The sequence below is a fragment of the Pyrus communis genome, chromosome 6 (assembly GCF_041283825.1).
Source record: "Pyrus communis isolate YQ-2024b chromosome 6, ASM4128382v1, whole genome shotgun sequence".
Lineage (NCBI taxonomy): Eukaryota > Viridiplantae > Streptophyta > Magnoliopsida > Rosales > Rosaceae > Pyrus > Pyrus communis.
Genome location: NC_142570.1, coordinates 22,159,963 through 22,180,039, shown reverse-complemented (window position 1 = coordinate 22,180,039; position 20,077 = coordinate 22,159,963). Strand labels below are relative to the sequence as shown.

The window sequence follows — 20,077 nt, the reverse complement described above, 5'->3', positions numbered from 1 at the left end:
TGGGTAAGGGGCGGGTTGAACTTTCAACCTGCACGAGTTGCACTCCTAGTCATGACAAAACCGAGCTCTGATAAAGAAATCTTATACAATTGCATTAGGCTCTGACCAAAAAAACTAGATTGGTCAACCATCTTCTCCATTTCTCCCTCATAACTCAATATTATTAATTGAGTTTAAAAAAAAAAAAAATTAGAAAAAAGGGTAAATTGCACTTTACCACCTCAGATTTAGGGTCAATTTCAATTTCTTACAACATCTTTAAAACATTTCAATTTCATACCTCAAGTACTATTTTATTTCAATATAATACATCCGTTACATTTTCCATCCATTGATCCATTAAAAGCTGACGTGGCTGCCACATTTGTGCCACGTGGCTACCAAATTTATGTCATGTGGAAAAAATAATAATTTTTTATTACCTTATTGGGAAAAAAAAAAATTGAAAACCCAGAAACCCATAATCTTCATCCCCTGCCTCCTTCCCTCCCTGCACCTTTCATCCCTCCCTCTCCACGCACCTTCCTCCCTCCTTGCACCCTTCATTCCTTCTGATGAGGTAGTTGACGATTATAACAAGAAATTCAATTTTTGATTTGCTTACTTGGTTCTGTTTCCTCGCCACCGCCGTTCAATCCATTCGTCAAACATGCGGCATACGGTGAATCGTCTCGAGTCTCCCTCTCCATTGTTGCAACCTCTTTCAGTCTCTTCTAGCTTCATACAGTGTCGCATCGCCTCCGTTTGCCTCATTTCAGAGTCGACAACCATTGAGAAATGATACGGCACGGGGAGGACCATTGTAAGGCCATGATCTGTCGTCATCGTTGTCCTCGAGGAGGCGAGGTGGGTGTCCAACCATATTGAAGTCTCCAGAGCAATCATAGTCGTCGGTTTCGGATCCCGATTCTTCATTAACGAGAATGTCGGCGATGCGGATGTGGCAGGTCTTGGAGTAATGGAAAGGGGAGAGAATGTTTAGGGTTTTAAAGAAAGGAGGAGGAACTCGATGGAGTCGGAGGAGGAGATCTTTCTGGTGAGGTAGTTGAGGAGGGGCTTGAGAAGAGAGTGCTTTTGGAATAGTATTGTGTGTCTATTCATCTCTCAATGAGGAATTTATAGGATGTTACAATCATATCAATAAGGAAAGAAATAATTACATGAAATCATATTATGCTAAGAATCCCAAGATTACAAGAATATACACAAAAGTCAACACTCCCCCTCAAGTTGGTGCATATATGTCTCACATGCCCAACTTGTGTAAGAAACTAAAAAACTTTTGACTTGAAACAGCCTTTGTGAGGATATCTGCCAATTGATCTTCTGTTCTTATTGCTGGTACCTCAATTATTTTGTCCTCCAATTTTTCTTTAATAAAGAATCGATCAACTTCAACATGCTTTGTTCTGTTATGTTGTACCGGATTATATGCAATGTCCCAGGCAATTTTATTATCACAAAATAAATTCATGGGCTGATCATGCTTTATACCCAAATCACTTAACAAAAGTTTAAGCCACAAAATTTCACAAATCCCCAAGGCCATACCTCTGTACTCAGCTTCTGCACTGGAACGAGCAACCACATTATGTTTCTTACTTCTCCATGTAACGAAGTTACCTCCAATAAATGTAAAGTAACCAGATGTTAAGCGCCTATCGTCAACTGAACCTGCCCAATCCTCATCAGTATAACCTTCAATTCTAAAATGGTTATTCCTTTTAAACAAGATTCCTTTGCCCGAACTTCCCTTCAAATATCGCAAAATCTTCATGATTGCATTCATGTGTTGTTCTCCAGGGTTATGCATATATTGACTTAATACACTCAAGGTATAAGTAAGGTCTGGTCTTGTGTGTGCCAAGTACATTAAACGACCTACTAACCTTTGGTATCTCCCTTTGTCAACTAGTACTTGATTAAGCTCAATAAAAAGCTTCAATCTTTCCTCTAATGGTGTAGCAACTTGCTGACAAGCTGACATACCAATTTCATGCAACAAATCAATAATATACTTCCTCTGTGACAAGAAAATTCTACAACTACTTATCGATACCTCAATTCCTAAAAAATATTTTAGGGATCCAAAATCTTTCATCTCAAATTCTGTAGACAAGTATCTTTGCAAGGCCACACGTTCTTCCGGATCATTCCCTATTACCACCATATCATCTACATAACACAATAAGTGCAGTCAACTTTCCATTTCTTCTTTTAAGAAACAAAGTATGATCAGAGTCACTTTGCTTGTAACCAAACGCTCTTATAGATTTTGTGAATCTTCCAAACCATGCTCGAGGGGACTACTTCAAAGCATATAAGGATTTCTTCAACCTGTAAACCTTTCTTTTGTATTTATCTGGAGCATTACATCTTGGTGGAAGATCCATATAAATATCTTCTGTCAAATCTCCATGCAATAAGGCATTCTTCACATTGAACTGCTGTAAGGGCCAATTAAGATTTGCAGCCAAAGACAACAAAACACGGACCGTGTTGATTTTGGCCACAGGAGTAAAAGTATCTGTATAATCGATTCCATAATTTTGAGTGTACCCTTTTGCTACCAGTCGTGCCTTGAAGCGATCCACCGTCTTATTGGCTTTATACTTCACAGTATAAACTCATTTACATCCCACAGGTTTCTTGCTAGCTGATAAGTCTGTGATCTCCCAAGTAACATTCTTTTTCAAAGACTTCAATTCTTCATTCATTGCTGCTTGCCAACGTGGATCAGCTAAAGCCTCCTGCACAATGTTAGGAATAGATATAGTCGATAATTGATGCACAAATGACTTGTTTGATTCTAACAGGTAACTTGTAGACACATAATTGCTTAATGGGTATAACATATTAGGCTCAGGGTTGGGTTTATTCACTGAATATCTAGTATTGCATTTAGGGTAAGCTTCGTAAGTAAGTTTAAGAATACCTCGAGTGACACGGTTAGGGAGACGACGTGGTGATGGTGCATCCGGGATCAAAGATGATTGGTTATGGTCGTTAGGGCTCAAGAGTAGTGAGACTGACTGTGATATAGCATGCAACACTGAATTGTCCGGTGGTAAGGAAGGCAATGAGTTGTTTGGTTGTGTCAGCTCGTCCCTTACAAGGCTTTCAACATTGTTTTCATGTGAATGGTCACCACTTGTCTCCAAGACATTACCACTTAATTCCACATCATTCACATCACTATTTCCACGTGAATGATCACCACTTGTCTCCAAAACATTACCACTTAATTCCACATCATTCACAATATCTGTATCTAGAATTATATAATCAAGAGTTTGAACTTCTATCTGATTCTCCCCCTGAAGTGAAGACTCAGGACTGGCAAAGTACTCATGCTCATGAAATACAACATTGATAGTAATAAACAGTTATTTTGTTGAAGGGTGATAACATCGATATCTCTTTTGACTGGAGGCATATCCTACAAACACACACCGTAAGGCCCTAGGTTCTAGCTTACTCCTCTGCTATTTGTGGAGATGAACAAAGGCCACACAGCCAAACACGTGAGGTGGAAGATTGGGGATTGTAGAAACATCAACATGTGAAGAGAGAGCCTGAAGTGGTGTTTGAAAATCAACTGATTGAGATGGAACACGATTAATAAGATACGCAGCAGAAGTGAGAGATTATCCCTAATAGGATAACGGGAGACACACCTCAAGCAAGGAAGCATGAACAACCTCTAGAAGTTGATAGTTCTTACGTTCTGCAACTCCATTTTGTTGTGGAGTATATGGGCATGTAGTTTGATGAACAATACCATGATGATCAAGAAAGGCACGAAGTTCAGAGTTCACATACTCACCACCATTATCATTCCTGAGAACTTGTATTTGTGACTTGTACTGTACTTGCACCATTTTGTGAAATTGTTGAAACAAAGAAGAAACTTCACTTTTGGACTTCATTAAACAAACCTAAGTCATATGTGTGCAATCATCAATAAAAGTAACGAGTCAATGAGCACCACCAAATGTAGCAGCTTTAGAGGGCACTCACACATCAGAATGAATTATCATAAATGGAACTGAACTTTTACTCAAATTGGACGGAAACGAAGTACGATGACTTTTAGCCAATTCACAAACACCACATTTAAAGCTAGAAACATCGTTATGAATAAATAAGCTAGGAAACAACCTTCGTAGATAACCGAAAGAAGCATGTCCAAGTCGATGATGCCACAACCAAACATCTGAAGCTTTCTTCTTCTCCCCGTGAGATCCTTCCACAACAAGAACTTGAGTCAACATTTGGGTACTATTCGATATTAGTTCTAAGTAGTAGAGCTTTCCCTTCCTAATATCATAACCAATCATCTTGCGAGTCCAAATGTCCTTAAAAACACAAAAGGAAGGCCAAAAAATCACAAGGCAATGTAGGGCGACAATTATTTGAGCAACAGATAATAAATTATAGTCAAGAGAAGGAACAACAAATACGAAATCAAGATTAAGGGTATCAGAAAGAGAGATAACACCTTCCCCAATGATGGGGGCAATATTACCATTAACAACACTCATGTTAGTTTTGGTGGATAGGTTTAGTGTTTGTACCTGTCTAGAATCACAAATCATATGTTCAGTAGCACCAGAATCAATTATCCATATATTATTCGGAACAGATGCAAAAACCTTTAAAGCTTTACCATCATTACTTATATGGTCAGAATTTACCTTAACTTCGCCAATCAATGCACACGACTCATTACAGCGGGGATGACGAGTCCAGGGTGTCATTGCTCTGCGTGAGTTGAGTGCAACGTCTAAGGTGATTGATAGGGCCAAGATTCCAAACCAACTAGGTTAAACAACGCGAGACCCAGGAAAAACAAATAGTAACCCCAAATAAAATAAAATAAACTATTTTTTTTCGTTTCTTTTTTCCTTTTTCTTTTGTCCTTTTTTTTTTCTCTTTTCTTTTTTCTTTTTTCTTTTCTCTTTCCTTACTCCTGGGACTTCTTTCAAAGCACAACAAATCAGGACAATTGTGAGGACTTCCTGCCTGGGACTTCCTTTGAAGCACGGCAAAGCAGGACAATTATGTGGACTTCCCTTAAAGCACAACAAAGCAAGAAAAATTGCAAACAGAACAAATAAGGCGTGACTAGAACAGATCAGGCGTGGGTGTGGGAGTGATAGTGGTGGTTCTCAATCGGGATTTGCAGCGAGAACTTATGGGTTTTGGCCCTCGGTTTGTGGCCGCGTAATGCAACAGCGGGTAGTGGTGAGTGGCTGCAACGATCGGCTCGGTGAACTCGGATTAGCAATGACGGCATCGCTCACTGATCTGGGTGGATGCATGAACGAACTTGGGTCAGCAATGATGTCGTCGCTCGCTGATCTGACGGTGCGCTGCACAATTGGCTGCGCAACTAGGTGTTCTAGGTTTTGCGCACAACGTGATTTCTATATAATTATTGTATTAACCTAGGCTCTGATACCAAGAAAAGAATGCTTTTGGAATAGTATTATGTGTCTATTCATCTCTCAAGGAGGAATTTATAGGATGTTACAACCATATCAATAAGGAAAGAAATAATTACATGAAATCATACTATGCTAAGAATCCTAAGATTATAGGAGTATACACAAAAGTCAATAGCTTGTTGTCAAGGAAAGTGACAAAGAGGGAGAAGTTGAGGTTTTGGTGGTGAAGGGAAGGGACGAAGGTCGGGGAGGTGAAGAGGGAAGAAAGGGAGAAGGTGGGGGGAAGATGGGTTCTAGGTTGTTGTTGTTTTTTTTTTTAATTAATTATTTTTAAATGAATAAAAAATTATTTTTTTTGTCATGTGGCACAAATTTGACAGCCAAGTGGCACAATTGTGGCAGCCACGTCAGTTCTTAACGGATCAATAGATGGAAAATGTATATGTCAGATTGAAATAAAATAGTACTTGAGGTATGAAATTGAAATGTTTTAAAAATGTTGTAAGAAATTGAAATCGACCCTAAACTTGTGTTGGTAAAGTGTAATTTACCCAAAAAAAATGAAAGAATAAGATTGTTTCAATTTCGTAGTTGTTTATATTATTAAGGAAGTTTTTCGATTTTTTTTTTTGAATTAATTATGTTAGTTGTAGTACTATACTTTTTCCTTGTATTTGAAATAATTTAATAAATTAAACAATCATTTTATTTTCAAAACATAAAAAAATATTTGTGAATAGTGAAAAGGGTGAAGCTGGATAAAGGTAAGTACTATTCTAAGACCTTGGGAGAAAAGGATCTGGATTGTCCGCCTTTCCCATCCCATACCCTTTCCATCCCCTCTTATTTCTGTGGTCATGGTTAAGCCACGTCAATATTTTATATTCCTATTACTTTTTGTCTTATTATTTCTATAAAAAAATCAATATAAAATGTTGACGTGGCTTAATAGTGACCACATAATATAGGAGGGGATGAAAAGAGTACGGGATGGGAAGGGCAGACAATCCAGGTCCCCATCCCATACCCTTCTCATCCCTTTCTATATTCTATGGTCACAGTTAAGCCACGTCAACATTTTATATTGATTTTTTTAATAGAAATAATAAGACAAAAAACAATAAGAATATAAAATATTAACGTGGCTTAACCGTGACTACAGAAATAGGCAGAGATGTGAAGGATATGAGATGGGGAGGGTAGACAATCCAAGTTCATAGGATAGGATGGGAAGGGCAGACAATCCAAGTCCACGAGAAAATGCATCCTCATCCTCAACCCAAATTGCACCCTTTCAATGTAAAACAGTAAAAGATATTTTTTTTCTTTCAAAATTAGGGCAGAGTGTTGGACTAAATTTAGCTTTCAAGAATTTTCTTAGAAAACAAAAGGTTCAAGGTTGAAGAAATCGGCAACCGCCAACTGGTGGTTCAGCTTCCCCCATCTATTTAACACCCCCCAGCCGTTAGCGGTTGGTGGAGACCGCCACACTTGCCACCACCTTTGCCCTCCGTTCAAATAAATAATTACTACTCGAAAGCAACACAGCACCAAAGCCGCAAATGCCCGTAAAACGCAAGGGCAATGTCGTCATTTCGTCCAACCGGGGCCATCATAAAATGCTTCCGTTTAAAATCCACGAAACAAAAATTCCAAAGGCCGAAAACCGGAAACCTGAAATCGATTTGGGGATTTCACTTCAGCCTTTTGTCCTCCCTCTCTTCTCTCTTTTGCCTGAGGAGGTGTTGAAGCACCTCTTCGGATTCGTTTGATATTCTCTCTGGGTTTTGATTTGCCTCTCCAATGGCGTCCGAAATCTTCAACGACAAGACCGCTGTTTTCAGAAAACTGAAAGCCAAGGCAGAAAACAAGGTGGGTTTTCTTTAGTTTCATTTTCCAGTTTGTTTTTTTCTTTTTTATTCTTTTTTTTTTTTTGGTTGTGTTTTTGGATAAAAATTATATGGGTTTTTGATTTTTATGAAAAATTCGATATGGGTTTGTGAGATCTGATTCAGATCTGTGATTTCTTCGCTTAGATCTTTTATTTGTTTTTTTTTCTATTTATTTTTGTGTGTATGTGGTTCAGATGTGTTTCGATTGTAATGCGAAGAACCCGACTTGGGCATCGGTTACATATGGGATCTTTCTCTGCATCGATTGCTCCGCCGTTCATCGTAGTCTCGGCGTTCACATCAGCTTTGTTAGGTATATTTCTTATAGCACTAACGGATTCTTTATTCTCTCAGTCTTCGATTCTTCAAGTTTTCTGTGTTGGCTTTGAGTACATATATTGTATGTATTTATGTATAAGTATGGTGAAGGGGTTGATGTATCCTGAATTTTGGGGATCCAAGCAATGGTTTGTCTTATTAATTTGATCGAATTGAATTTGGTGATACGATGGACATTTGATCGAATTGAATTGAGGGTGTGGCATAGGACAGAAGTGCACGAGATCTCGCTTTATTATAGAACCATGAACTGTTACATACAAACAAACAAATACCAGGGATCCGTTAGTTTTGTGTAATTCAGAATGCAGTTGTTGTCGTTCTAAATTTTTTTTTGCAGTGACATGCTTTTGTTGATTGTTACTTTCTGACTTACTTGGCCACACTGCTTTTTCGGACAATCTTTGCACTTGTTTCTTATTAGAAAGAGGAATTTTGGTTTAAAGAGGGGAGCCTTTTTACTTTTTCCCTGTATAGTTATTGTAAATTGCCAACTAGCTCTATTAATGAATAAGGCCTTAATAAGTTATAACAAAAGGTAAGCTTTATGTTTTAACCTCAAAAGCCTCCATTTGGATTTTTGATGTATTTTCTAGTCAATGGCCAATGGATTGATGGTCGCAGCTGTCCATTCGCAAATCTTGCCGAGTTTAGTGTTTTGTAGTATACAATGCGGCCTCTTGTTGTTAAGGCCGGAGGAATCTTCCTCTTGTTTAAGGATGTCAGGGCTTCCTAGTATTTTGTTTGTATGGGATAAAGGCAGCCAGCCCAACAAATACAGAGGCAAATCTTCCATATTCCAAATTTAGCCATGTTTAGAATAAAAATACAGTAGCATCATGGGTGGATCTGATAATTTGATTTCAGATTTCATTTCAATCAAATTGTTAAAATCTTATTTCCCCATTTAGTGTGATTCTAACTTTCTAAGTTTACAAGAAAGTTACTTTTTAATTTATATTTTGTCTTCACAATGGAAAGTACAAGTGAAAGATTGTTTACTTTTCAAAAACTTGATGTTGAATTGAATTTGAAGTCAGATATTCAAATTTAAACAACACTGTATTTGATAATGTATGATATTGAAATTCTTATGGCCAACAAATAACTGCAAAAGCAACAACGACGACAATGACAACAGTTTTACATTTGTTTCTATTGGTATAGATCTACAAATTTAGACTCATGGACTCCTGAACAGCTGAGAACGATGAGCTTTGGAGGAAACAACCGTGCACAAGTTTTCTTTAAGCAGCATGGATGGACGGATGGAGGCAAAATTGAGGCTAAGTACACATCAAGAGCTGCCGAGTTGTATAGGCATATACTTACCAAAGAAGTTGCCAAAAGTATGGCAGAAGAGGCAGGTCTTCCATCATCTCCTGTTGCATCTCAGTCAGGACAAGCATCTAATGGGCTTCCTGATGTCAAGACCCATGAAGCTCCAAAAGAGAACTCTATAGCAAGGAAAGAAACACCTGAAATCGCTGCTTCCCCGAAAGCCCCTCATACATATGTTACCAGTACTGTTAAGAAGCCTCTTGGTGGTGCTAAGAAAACTGGGAAGACCGGGGGGCTTGGTGCTCGCAAACTTACTACAAAGGTTGTGATTGCTTATTCAAAATTGGGGTAGATTATTCATCAGATGTAGTATCTTTGGATTCGGTTTCTTATTTGATTATATGTTTAACCAAAATGCATTTATCTTAACTTTATCAAATGCAGCCAAGTGAAAGCCTGTACGATCAGAAACCTGAAGAGCCAGTTGCCCCAGTTCCAGTGCCTTCCTCAACTAACAGCACTCCAACAGCTGGATCATCCTTTGCATCTCGATTTGAGTATGTAGAAATTGTCCAAAATACTGAGACAAATCCCACTGGTGCTCATGTGATTAGCCATATTGCTCCACCAAAGTCATCAAATTTCTTTTCGGATTTTGGAATGGACAATAGTTTCCCCAAGAGAACTAGTTCAAATACCTCAAAAGTTCAAGTAAGTTATTTATGACCTATGACTTTAACATATAAAGTAGTTTCCACGAGAACTAGTTCAAATACGTCACGACTGAAGTAACTGTTTCTGTTTCCGTGTCGCTTATGATTATCATATAAAGTTCCTGACATGCCTTCAATTGTGGATTTAACAAATGCAATTAAAAAAAAATGTTATGTGCCCAATTCTCTAGATACATGTTTCACTTATCAAACCAGGAGCAACGAGTTGACATGATTTAGAAGTATAAGGTTGATGAATCGAAGAGAACCATATGGGTTAAACTTTTCCTATCATCTTTTTAAGGAAAGAGACGGGCACTATATTACTAGGGAAGAGAAAAAATAGTCAGATACAAAATTAGTCTATCGTATTCTAGAATTCTAATACAAAGTAAGAATGGATTGCAAGACAAATAGGCAGATTATGATGTTTAAAAAGGTGAATGAGATTATTTTCTGTGTTACTTGAGTCTTTTTAAATGGTTTGTAGATTTTTCATCCATTCCCTTTCTATGTTGTTATTAAGTGCAAACCATATGCCTGAAATGGTAAGGCCTTGTTTTATTAAATGGTGCCTCCAGAGTAAAATTGTTATGACAGTTGGAATGTACAATCCTCCCATAATACCAATCACTCCTGCCTGACCTGGCTCCGGCCATATAATTTTCAGAGGTGGAAATAAAGTTTGCCTTGTGAGATTGTAGTAACTACAAACCTATTTAGGAAAACTTAGCACTTAAATATTCTTCAGAAGAATGTTTACTGCTGGTGATTTCCTCAATCTAAAATTTTTGAGTCTTATAGTGTTCACACTTATGGATATGTTTGCATTTGTCTTTTTGCGCTTGGATATTGATTACTGGAGAGACCTATAAGAAGAGACTTGTGACATGTTAAGACTTATTTTATGTCATGTTTCAGCACACTCTGAAAACCAGTTTTCGTTTCTGTTCCTTTTCTTCTTTTGTTAAATATTCAGGTTTTATTTTTTTCAAATTCAGGAAACTGATGAAGCAAGAAAGAAATTCACAAATGCAAAATCTATCTCTTCCGCACAATTTTTTGGTGACCAGAACAGATCTGCTGATGTTGATGCTCAAGCCTCCTTGCAGAAGTTCTCGGTGTGTGTCATTACCATTATAATACCATGTTCATGTTCATGTGCTTCTTTTGAATTATTGTACCATGTCTTTGGTTTTTTACTTTCTGGTTGAAGTCTTGTCAGGTTACCACTATCGTTCAGCTAGACCTCATATTGGCAAATTATATTTATCCTAAACCATGTTTTTTCTGTTTTAATAAAATAAAATCTTAAAAGGAACCATTTTTAGTATAAACTTGTGATCTTTATATTTCACGATCAATCAACAGTACTGAGTTACTATTTTACTGACAATTGTTTTTATTAGTTATTTTCTTCAAAACATATGGTTCAATTAAAGTTCCTACAAATCTTATATGTATTTTCTTGTTCTGGACATGAAATTTGGGGGTGCTTGAATATAAAACTTTCATGTGAAACTTTAGCATTGAAGGCCAATACCAAATTGCCAATATATTTGATATGCCGAGAGAGAGAGAAATCTTAGAGAATGAATTTAGCTGTTGATAACACAATTGTCTTTCTACTTCCAGGGTTCTGCTGCCATCTCCAGTGCTGATCTATTTGGTGACAGGGGAGATCCAGCTATTGATCTTAATGCAAGCGACCTAATCAACCGACTGTCTTTTCAGGTATGTCTGGCAGTGGCAGGCAATAAATTTGCCCGTCATTTTTGTGTGATGTATGCCTATCATCTTTTAGCCTGTGTCTCACCAAAGTTAATCTTGATTTGCTTTTCTTTTTCCATTCTGAGTTTTGGTTACTAATTTGGGTTTAATTGCTGTGATGCTTTCCAGGCACAACAGGATATCTCTTCCTTAAAGAATATTGCTGGAGAGACGGGGAAGAAGCTTAGCTCCTTGGCATCCAATTTGATGACGGATCTTCAGGACAGAATCCTGTGATGTTGATATGCTTTCTGTTCATTTGTTAAAGTAAGTACACCAGCCAATATCATATGTAGGGGTTGTAAAGAGAGTCGATAAACTTCTTCCAAAGACCAGTAAGACTTATCGATAAAGTTCTTCAAAAGACCAGTAAGACTTACAAAAATTTTCGGGGCTTAAGAGTGGCGGGTGTTATATTTTGTAGCACAGGAATTATTATTGTTCTGAGATTGTGGATTATATGTGCTCGTGTTTTTGTAAAACCACCATAACATTACTGCTTTGTGCCAAGGGAGCAAGGCCTGTATTCTGTTGAAACTGTGGATTCTGTCCCCGCCCAATTTTAATTCAATCTTTTATAAGTGAACTTGCAAGAAATATATCGTTGAAGGCTAAGTTATCGAAGGGAAGATGTGTTGCTTGAATGACAGGGTTGACGTTAAGAACTGTAATTTGGGTCGGGTCAAGTTGCTTGATGTAGTTGTGTCCTTTGTCAAGTACCTGCCTTTTCCGGAGGATGATTTTCTCACTTCCTAATCTCTCTCCTCTTCCTTTCCCTCCTATTTGAACAATTACGATTAAGTTACGTTAACATCTTATATTGCATAACGTGTTCCTCGTAGACCTGCAGTAATTGTGGCCTCTCGAGCGACTTGAATTGATGTGCTTTGATAGTACAACGTACAATTTGTGTTTTGGTAGTTGTTATTAGTTACATGTCCCAGTTTTAGAACCTCAAAAATATTTTTGTTAAAAACACTTTCAATCATTTTAAAAGAGCTTCAAAACGAGCCATTAAGTCATCTCCAACCAAGCCGACCATAGGGCTATAGGTCAAAACATAGTCCGTTTTAACATAAAACCCATCTCCAATGGAGGGTTGGGCAAAAAAAATTTGGGACCCACCATGCCAAAATGTAGCCAAATGGCTAGAGGGCTGGCCAAACATAGCCAGCCAGCTAGCTCTAAAAGTTGGGCCTAGCTATGCTGCTAGCTGACGTCATATAACTTTTTTTATTTATTTTTTAAGACAAAATTAAAAAAAAAATTTCTAACTATAAATACCTTAGCCAATTCTACATCATTTCTCACGCCCCTTTCTCCTTTCTATACTATCTTATCTCATTTTAATGTCTAAGTTGTTAACATGCAAGTAAAATTAAAATATTTAATAACATGAAAATTAAAACAACATTTAATGACAAGTGACCCTCAAAATATGTCCGGAAACCTTATTTTAATATGGTAGTTTAATTCAATTAACCGATAAAATTAAAAAACAAACTTGAAATAATAAATTATTGAGGGGGCTAAAAATATAGCCCCCTTCGGTTGGATATTGTATATAGATATGATCTGCCACTATTCATTATAAAATAATTTTTTGCAAGGCTATAATATGAGCGGAGGCTAAACGTAGCCCTTTCGATTGAAGATGGCTTTAGTGTCAAAAGGCTGAGACCGATGAAGGAGAAGAAGCCCAAATAAATTCATGCTCAACTAGAGGAGAACGAATAAGCAAAACTTTAGAAACAATGTGAAGAAGTTGAGGTTCAACCATAATTCAATTAACAATATAAAAAATAGTCTAATTACTTATAAGCACATTCAATGTCCATTTTTTTTCTCGTTGTTGAGATTCAACTCTCAACACAATGTCATTTGGGAGAACAATGCAATTTATTATGAATTATTTTTAATCTTACATAAATAATAAAAAAATTTGACATGTAAACATATATGACAGTGTGGATTATTTGTGCAAGTTGGCGTAACATTAACTGTTAATAACTCTTTTAAAGGAACTGTTATTAGCACTGAAAAAATCTTATTCTACACTCCTTATAAGTGTATTTTTCTTTCTAATTATAGAAAGTTTGGAGTGCAAAATGAAAATTTTTAGAATACCAATAACAATTTTTTTTGTAAAATGAAAATTCTACACTCCTTAATACGAGATGGCTAACACATCATGTGTGTGCAAGAAGGCAAAAATCCCCAACTCTCTTGCTCGTGGAAAGGCAAAAACGTAGTTCTCTCTCTCTTTGCTGCCGACTCTAATCCCAGGGTTGGGGTCAGCGTCAACTCTAACTTTTCCTGTTCCTTCTAGCCTTATATCATTACAGTCTTTATTTATCTTCTCTTATTAGCTTTGGTCCTTGTTTGGTGCCCTGAGCTTTTGTCTCAATTCTACGAGCTTGTCTTAGATCTGGGCTTTCTTGTCCTCGTGTACTCAATTGTTGTTTTATAGCATAAGTCTTCATCATAAACCTCCGTCAGTTAACTTATTGGGCATCTCTCTTCGGCAGCGCACTTTGATGTTGTGTGGTTTTGAAGTGCTTTTAACACTATTTGGTATAATTATATGACTGCTCACTATGTGGGTGGCTCGTTCACCCTCATTTTTCGTTAATCCAATCGTTTTGTTTGTTCGTTCTCTTAGTAGGGGTGGCTTCGTGATGGAGGCGCAGTTGACTTTAGTGGAAGAAGCTAGTTTCTTCTCTAAGTTTTAGGATTTTTAATTATTATTATTTTTTTTAATATTTGCGTAGTTGGAACTTTAAGAAAAGTGGTGGAGAAGCTCAAGTCTTTCACTCTTTCCCACCCTGGCCAAATTTGGCCCCAAAATTGAGTTTTCCCTCCTTTTCCCAAACCCTAATTTTTTTTTCAACCACTTTTTAACTTTTTCCCTCTCCTTCCCAACCGACTCCTCAAATTCCAAACCCCCCAAAAATATGAAAATCCAAAACCTCTCAAAAAATTAAAAAGCCAAATCCCCATTTCCCTCCTAATTTGTGGAGCCAAAACCCAAATTCCAATTTCACACTCAATTTTCATTTCTCTGTAAATCCCATCCCTTCATCTCTTCGGAGTCCCGAATCGAAATCCATCTCTCAGAAACCAAGCACCCAACTGGGAACTCCATCTCCTCCAGCTTCAATGGCAGAAGCCCTCGATGGGTCTCCGCCATTTTCGCAGTCTGACGCCATGGACGACCTTGCTTTGGTTTGTATGCCAGAAAAGGCAGATGGGTTTTGGCCGTCTTCGACTCTGAAACCCCTAGGCGACCAATCTTTGGATTCTTCTTTACCAAACCCTAGCGGGTCTTCACCAATTTTTGAACAAGTACGAGAAGAAGAAGCTGAACCTTCTCCACCGCCTTCGCCTCTCAATCTTGTTGGTAATAATTTATCAATTTATGAATTGAATTCTTCCGATTCTTCACGATTTTCTTCTTCTTGGTATTCTCCGTGGAATTCATGGTCTTCTGCCAAGGGATCGCCGATTTCCTTGGAATCACAGTTTCATAAGGAAGAAACCAAGCCCTCTATGGTGGTATGTTATTATTTTTAATGCTTCTTTCATTATTTCTTTGTTTTTTTTTTTTTTTTTGGTTTAATCTTGATTTGAGTAATCTTGGGATGTTGAGATTTGTTGTGGTTTTGGTGTTGCAGAGTGCAGGGCTTGCAAATCTAGGTAACACGTGCTTTATGAATGCGATTCTGCAATGCTTTACGCACACTGTGCCGCTCTTGGAGGGTCTTCGTTCTTCCAATCATTTGATGCCGTGTGATCGTAAGACCTTAGTTTCTATTTGTAGTTTTTCCATATTATCATTTATTAATTTATCTCAATTGTTGGAAGCATTGTGAAGCTAGTTGGTTTATGGAGATTTCTTATTCAATTTTACTGATTTAAATCTGAAATTGGGAGTATTTAGGTGGTAGTGAAAGATTCTGCGTTCTTTGTGCTCTTCGTGACCACATTGATCTTTCAATAGCTTCTTCAGGAAAAGTTGTTTCGCCATGGAAACTTGTTGACAATTTGAATCGTATCCTTTTCGTTCATATGAATTTATATTTATGTGCAAAAACAACTTTGGCTTTTTATTTGTAAAATTTTGATTTTTCATTGCACCAATTTTTGTGGAGTTTGTAATATTACTTGTAGATTTGAAAATGAGTTTTTGCCGAGAATTTTACATTAGAATGTGATTCTTAACCCCCATGCTACTAGACATCTCATCTTACTTCCAAAGATACCAGCAAGAAGATGCCCATGAGTTCTTGCAATGTTTTTTAGATAAACTTGAGAGATCTTCCATGGGTTCTATGAAAAAGGACGAGAGTTCATCTGTGCAAGATAAAAACCTTGTGGAAAAGGTTTTTGGTGGTCGTCTCGTAAGCAAAGTATGACTAGATCTGGCAGCCATTGTTTTTCCTGTTATGGTTAAAATTTGATTGGAAACCTGGAAAATTAATCTTTAATTTATATTTGTTGATTTTTATATGTATGAATTGCTTTCAGCTCCGATGTTGCAATTGCGGTCATTGTTCTGACACATACGAACCTCTGATTGATCTGAGTCTGGAGATTGAAGAAGCAGACACTCTTCCAAGGGCCTTGGAGTCCTTCACTAAGATAGAAAATATCAATGACTCGGAGACAAAGTTTACATGTGAGAAGTGCATGGAAAAAGTGTCAGTGGAGAAGCAGCTTGTTGTTGACCAGGCCCCTCAAGTTGCTGCATTTCACCTGAAGAGATTTAAGACTGACGGATCTAATGTTCAGAAGATTGAAAAACATGTAGAATTTCCTTTGGAGTTGGACTTGAAGCCCTACACTGGTGGCAGTGACATCGATGTGAGTTGCTGTTTATTAGTTTATGTACAATACTACTGATTACCTCATTAGCCAACTTGAGATCAGTTACGAGAAATGTAGGGTTTGTTAATACATGATAATGATCAGATGATCTTACAAAAAAGGTCTGCTGAATGTTATGTCACCAGTTAGGTATGTTTAATTGTGTGTTGTCTCTCAAGCCCTTGGGGTGGGCAAGTTTGGTGAGAAAGGTAGGGGTAATGGGTTAGGATTAGGGTACATCAAGGGTTTCAATCTCTTTTAATGTACCAAAATGAAAAAATGGATGTTTTTCTCAAATTCTAAGTCCCCGTTTCTTTTCAATAGGTGGAATTGAAGTACGAACTTTATGCAATTGTGGAGCATGTTGGGTTCTCATCTACTTCTGGGCATTACTTTTGCTTCATTCGGTCCTCTCCAGATACATGGCATAGGTTGGATGACTCAAGGGTAAATATTTCCTGTATAAATTCTGTAGTATTCACGGTAACTGTTTTACCTCCGCGGCTTTATAATTCTTGTGAATCTGGTGTGTGTGTGTGTGTGGAAGTGGTTGGGGCCATTCATGTCTTTTATTTGTTTTCGCATTAATGATCCTTTTGGCCTGAACCGTGTGTTGGTTTTGCTATAATCTGTTAGGAACTTCTGACCTTTGTTCTTGCTATATGTTTATACGTGGTAATTCTTTTTTAAGGTTCATTGTACCTCTTTTGGCATAATTTCCGTTGAGGTTTTCCTTACCACATAGATGAATTTGATGATCTGTGGTAGTATAGTTGGATTATTTAACCCTCAACCGTTATTTATTTTAAATATTAATTTTCTTGTTTAAAGGACTTATTTCTTGTGGTAATTTGTTTTGTTAGACCAAAAGAAAACAAATATAAACATTAAAAGGTCCATTCTATGTCTTCTTTACAGGTCACTAGGGTACGAGAAGAATTTGTTCTATCACAGGAGGCATACATTCTGTTCTATGCAAGGAAGGGTACTCCCTGGTTTTTGAGTGTAGTGGAAGCACTAAATCCATGCTTGAATCCAGCTGTTATGAGTACATCACCTAAGTCAGTTCTAGAGAATGTTGAGAGCACCAATAATTTATCCCCGATTGTGAATTATGTTGATCGTTGTGCTGCCAATGAACCCAGAGATGCTTGTGAGACGGTTACTCTTTCGTTGCATCAAGTGAGACCTGAAGAGGTTGACGTCTCTGACACTAGAGGTGAAGCTAGTGAACTTTCTGAACGGATTAATGGACCTAGGCGTGATGCTGGTTGTTCCCAGGAGACTACAGATACTGGTGCTGCCATTGATTCTTCAACTCCAGGTGGGGGAAGAAACAATTTTGATAAAACGTTGGGCAACACTGAGAATATATGTAGTACATCAACTCCCGTTGCAAATAGCTGCCACAAAAGGTCTGCTAAAGTTATTCTCCAACCTATGACGCCACCCAGATCTCCAAGTCTGGATTTGGTTTTTGAGTCTCCAGGTAAGCAAATTCAATCTGATCAGAAAAATTTATTGGCTGTCTCATGAATTTTATAAATGCAACCAACGTAATGAGTGTGAATGGAATTTTTGCAGAACCAAGTTTTCATCTTCCATGCGATCATGTGAAGTCAGCGGACAATGTGACCTGTAAAAGATCATTGAACAATGCTATTCGAAAGGATCATTTGAAGTCAGCAGACAATGCCTTGTGTAAAAGAGCGTCGAACAATGTTGTAGATGATGCAGAGAGAACTGAAGCTGTCAGATATCTTTCAAAGAAAAGTCTGACTAAGGGCAGGGCAAGCCAACTCCTAGCGGCCATGGTAGGACCTCAGAATGGAAGTTCATTGGACAAGAAAAGGAAGAGAGCGGGATCTTCGCCGTGCAAAAAGGTCAGCCGTGCTGGTGGCAGCCTTAAAACCAACCACACTATGCGTCCTGTGGCAGCTGCATTACGCTGAGTGTCAGTTTTTACGTTGCAGAGTTGCTTTGATCGATCATTTGCCTTCAAAGCTTTCTCCAGTTGACAACAATTGTAAGGACGAGTTTGTTCAAAATTTCTATAGGCAGGGAATTAAGCCAAACAGAAGGATCCGAGGAGTGCCTTACAGAAGCCAACGCGTCGGCTGCAAAATTATCCTCTTATTACTTCCACATTACCGCAACTTTCAACATGTGGTCGTGTTTGGTAACGAAAGAAGCAAAAGGTAAGTCTTTTGAGTGTAGCTCAAGGGGTTGCGGGTTTGTTGTCCCAGATTCAGTGTTTCATTTGTCTTTTTTCTAATATTTTGATAGTTGTTTATGAACTTAACTTTTAATTTAATAGTGTTATCTTTTCTAAAGGCGAATATAACAAATAAATAAATATTAAAGAAAAACAAAAGGAGCCAAAGTGCCCACCTACTCGATAGCCACCCACCAAACCACGCACAACCTCGTCGGCGGCCATTTCCTTGCAATTTTTGTTACTACATCCGAGTCTGGGAGCATACAAAATCAACTACGAAATCCAAATCAACACACAATACTCTTGAAGGAATTGAAATCTTGGGCTTTCTTTGGTTTTTAAGGAACTGTGGCTATCCTTAAATTCTAGAAAGAACCTAGAAACCCATAAAATGAATTGTGGCTATTCTCATTCCAGAAAAAATGAATTGTGGCTGTCATCAAATTCCAGAAAGAACCTAGAAAAAATGAATTGTGGCCATCCTCAATTCCAAAATACCAAAAAAAATTGTTGATGGCTAGATCGATCAGATAAGGCTTTTTGCAACAACATTGCTTCTTATGGCTGCGGAGATATGGGTTAGGTGATTTCAGTTATTGGTCGCGAGATGCTACAAGTTTTTTTTTTTTTTTGAAAAAGTTAACAATGTTAAATCGGTAATCATAAGCTGGTGGTCAAGAGGTAAATGGTGGATTTCGAGGCTTCATTCAAACTAAAAACAGGAGGTCTTCAGGTTCGAAACCCGCTGGTGTGGAAGCCAGACTTGTCCTCAGGGAGACACTGAAATGCTTTTGTGAGTCTTCCTGACCCCCGAAGGAGTGGATAACCGTGGTTTGTCACCAGTTGTCCTCTTTTTTATTATTTTTTATTATTTTTAAGCAATGTTAAATTGGTGTTAAGTTGAAGCACAATTGTCACAAATTAGAAAGTAGACATGCTGGAGACACTAGTTTAAAGAGTGCATTCTATTCCAGGTGCAAAATATTGTAAAGTACCCTCGATTAGGAAATTACGGGAACGTCAAAGATAAAACTAATTTGAACGACATGGCATAATCACAATCGCTGGGTTTATATGGACGGCTAGGATTAGAAGACTAGTATAGTCTTGTAAGGAGAAAATTGGCAGATGATCCCTAAATACTAACACATTTACTACAAAAATGGTTGTTCAGTGTATTAGCCGCCGAGGCGGGTGTTAATGTTCATCTTTGATTTGGCTAAGCATGAATATCCAAAAAAACAAAAAAAACATAATCACTTCACAAATTGTATAGCTTCACCACTCAAATTATATGGAGATATGTTTAAGGAGAATTAGTTTGCTGGTGAGCTTACAACTTTCTTGTTAATAGCTAAATAATATGGCCGTGGACTCCATAATTTAGAATTAATAGAGGTTGCAGATAAGATTTAAGAATGAGCATCTTGATAAATCTTAGGGAAAATCAAAACCTGAAATTGAATAATCCTATAATCCTTTGTCATGAATGGAGATTGCCACAAATCTTTGTTTATGTCAAAATACGTACCATAACTATGCCCATTC

At 37.6% G+C, this 20,077-nt stretch overlaps 2 protein-coding genes across 2 annotated transcripts; both read left to right on the top strand.

The window, feature by feature from the left end:
- The first annotated feature begins 6,668 nt into the window (after positions 1 to 6,668).
- LOC137710936 (putative ADP-ribosylation factor GTPase-activating protein AGD8) lies at positions 6,669 to 12,042 on the top strand. Its single transcript, XM_068450104.2, has 7 exons — positions 6,669 to 7,322; positions 7,537 to 7,655; positions 8,849 to 9,284; positions 9,407 to 9,673; positions 10,677 to 10,796; positions 11,311 to 11,409; positions 11,575 to 12,042. Exons 1-7 carry the CDS (start codon positions 7,254 to 7,256, stop codon positions 11,680 to 11,682), a joined length of 1,218 nt encoding a protein of 405 aa, XP_068306205.1. The 5' UTR covers positions 6,669 to 7,253; the 3' UTR covers positions 11,683 to 12,042.
- Positions 12,043 to 14,235: 2,193 nt separating this feature from the next.
- On the top strand, positions 14,236 to 18,644 carry LOC137711038 (ubiquitin carboxyl-terminal hydrolase 20). Its single transcript, XM_068450234.2, has 8 exons — positions 14,236 to 15,000; positions 15,120 to 15,240; positions 15,386 to 15,496; positions 15,682 to 15,854; positions 15,973 to 16,308; positions 16,636 to 16,758; positions 17,230 to 17,800; positions 17,896 to 18,644. Exons 1-8 carry the CDS (start codon positions 14,605 to 14,607, stop codon positions 18,261 to 18,263), a joined length of 2,199 nt encoding a protein of 732 aa, XP_068306335.2. The 5' UTR covers positions 14,236 to 14,604; the 3' UTR covers positions 18,264 to 18,644.
- The last annotated feature ends 1,433 nt before the right edge of the window (positions 18,645 to 20,077 follow it).

Coding starts and splice junctions, on each gene's coding strand:
- LOC137710936 (XM_068450104.2), top strand. CDS start 7,254: ATGGCGTCCGAAATCTTCAACGACAAGACCGCTGTTTTCAGAAAACTG. Junction 7,656..8,848: donor GTTCACATCAGCTTTGTTAG/GTATATTTCTTA, acceptor CTATTGGTATAG/ATCTACAAATTTAGACTCAT. Junction 10,797..11,310: donor CCTCCTTGCAGAAGTTCTCG/GTGTGTGTCATT, acceptor TTCTACTTCCAG/GGTTCTGCTGCCATCTCCAG.
- LOC137711038 (XM_068450234.2), top strand. CDS start 14,605: ATGGCAGAAGCCCTCGATGGGTCTCCGCCATTTTCGCAGTCTGACGCC. Junction 16,309..16,635: donor CTGGTGGCAGTGACATCGAT/GTGAGTTGCTGT, acceptor TCTTTTCAATAG/GTGGAATTGAAGTACGAACT. Junction 17,801..17,895: donor TTTGGTTTTTGAGTCTCCAG/GTAAGCAAATTC, acceptor GAATTTTTGCAG/AACCAAGTTTTCATCTTCCA.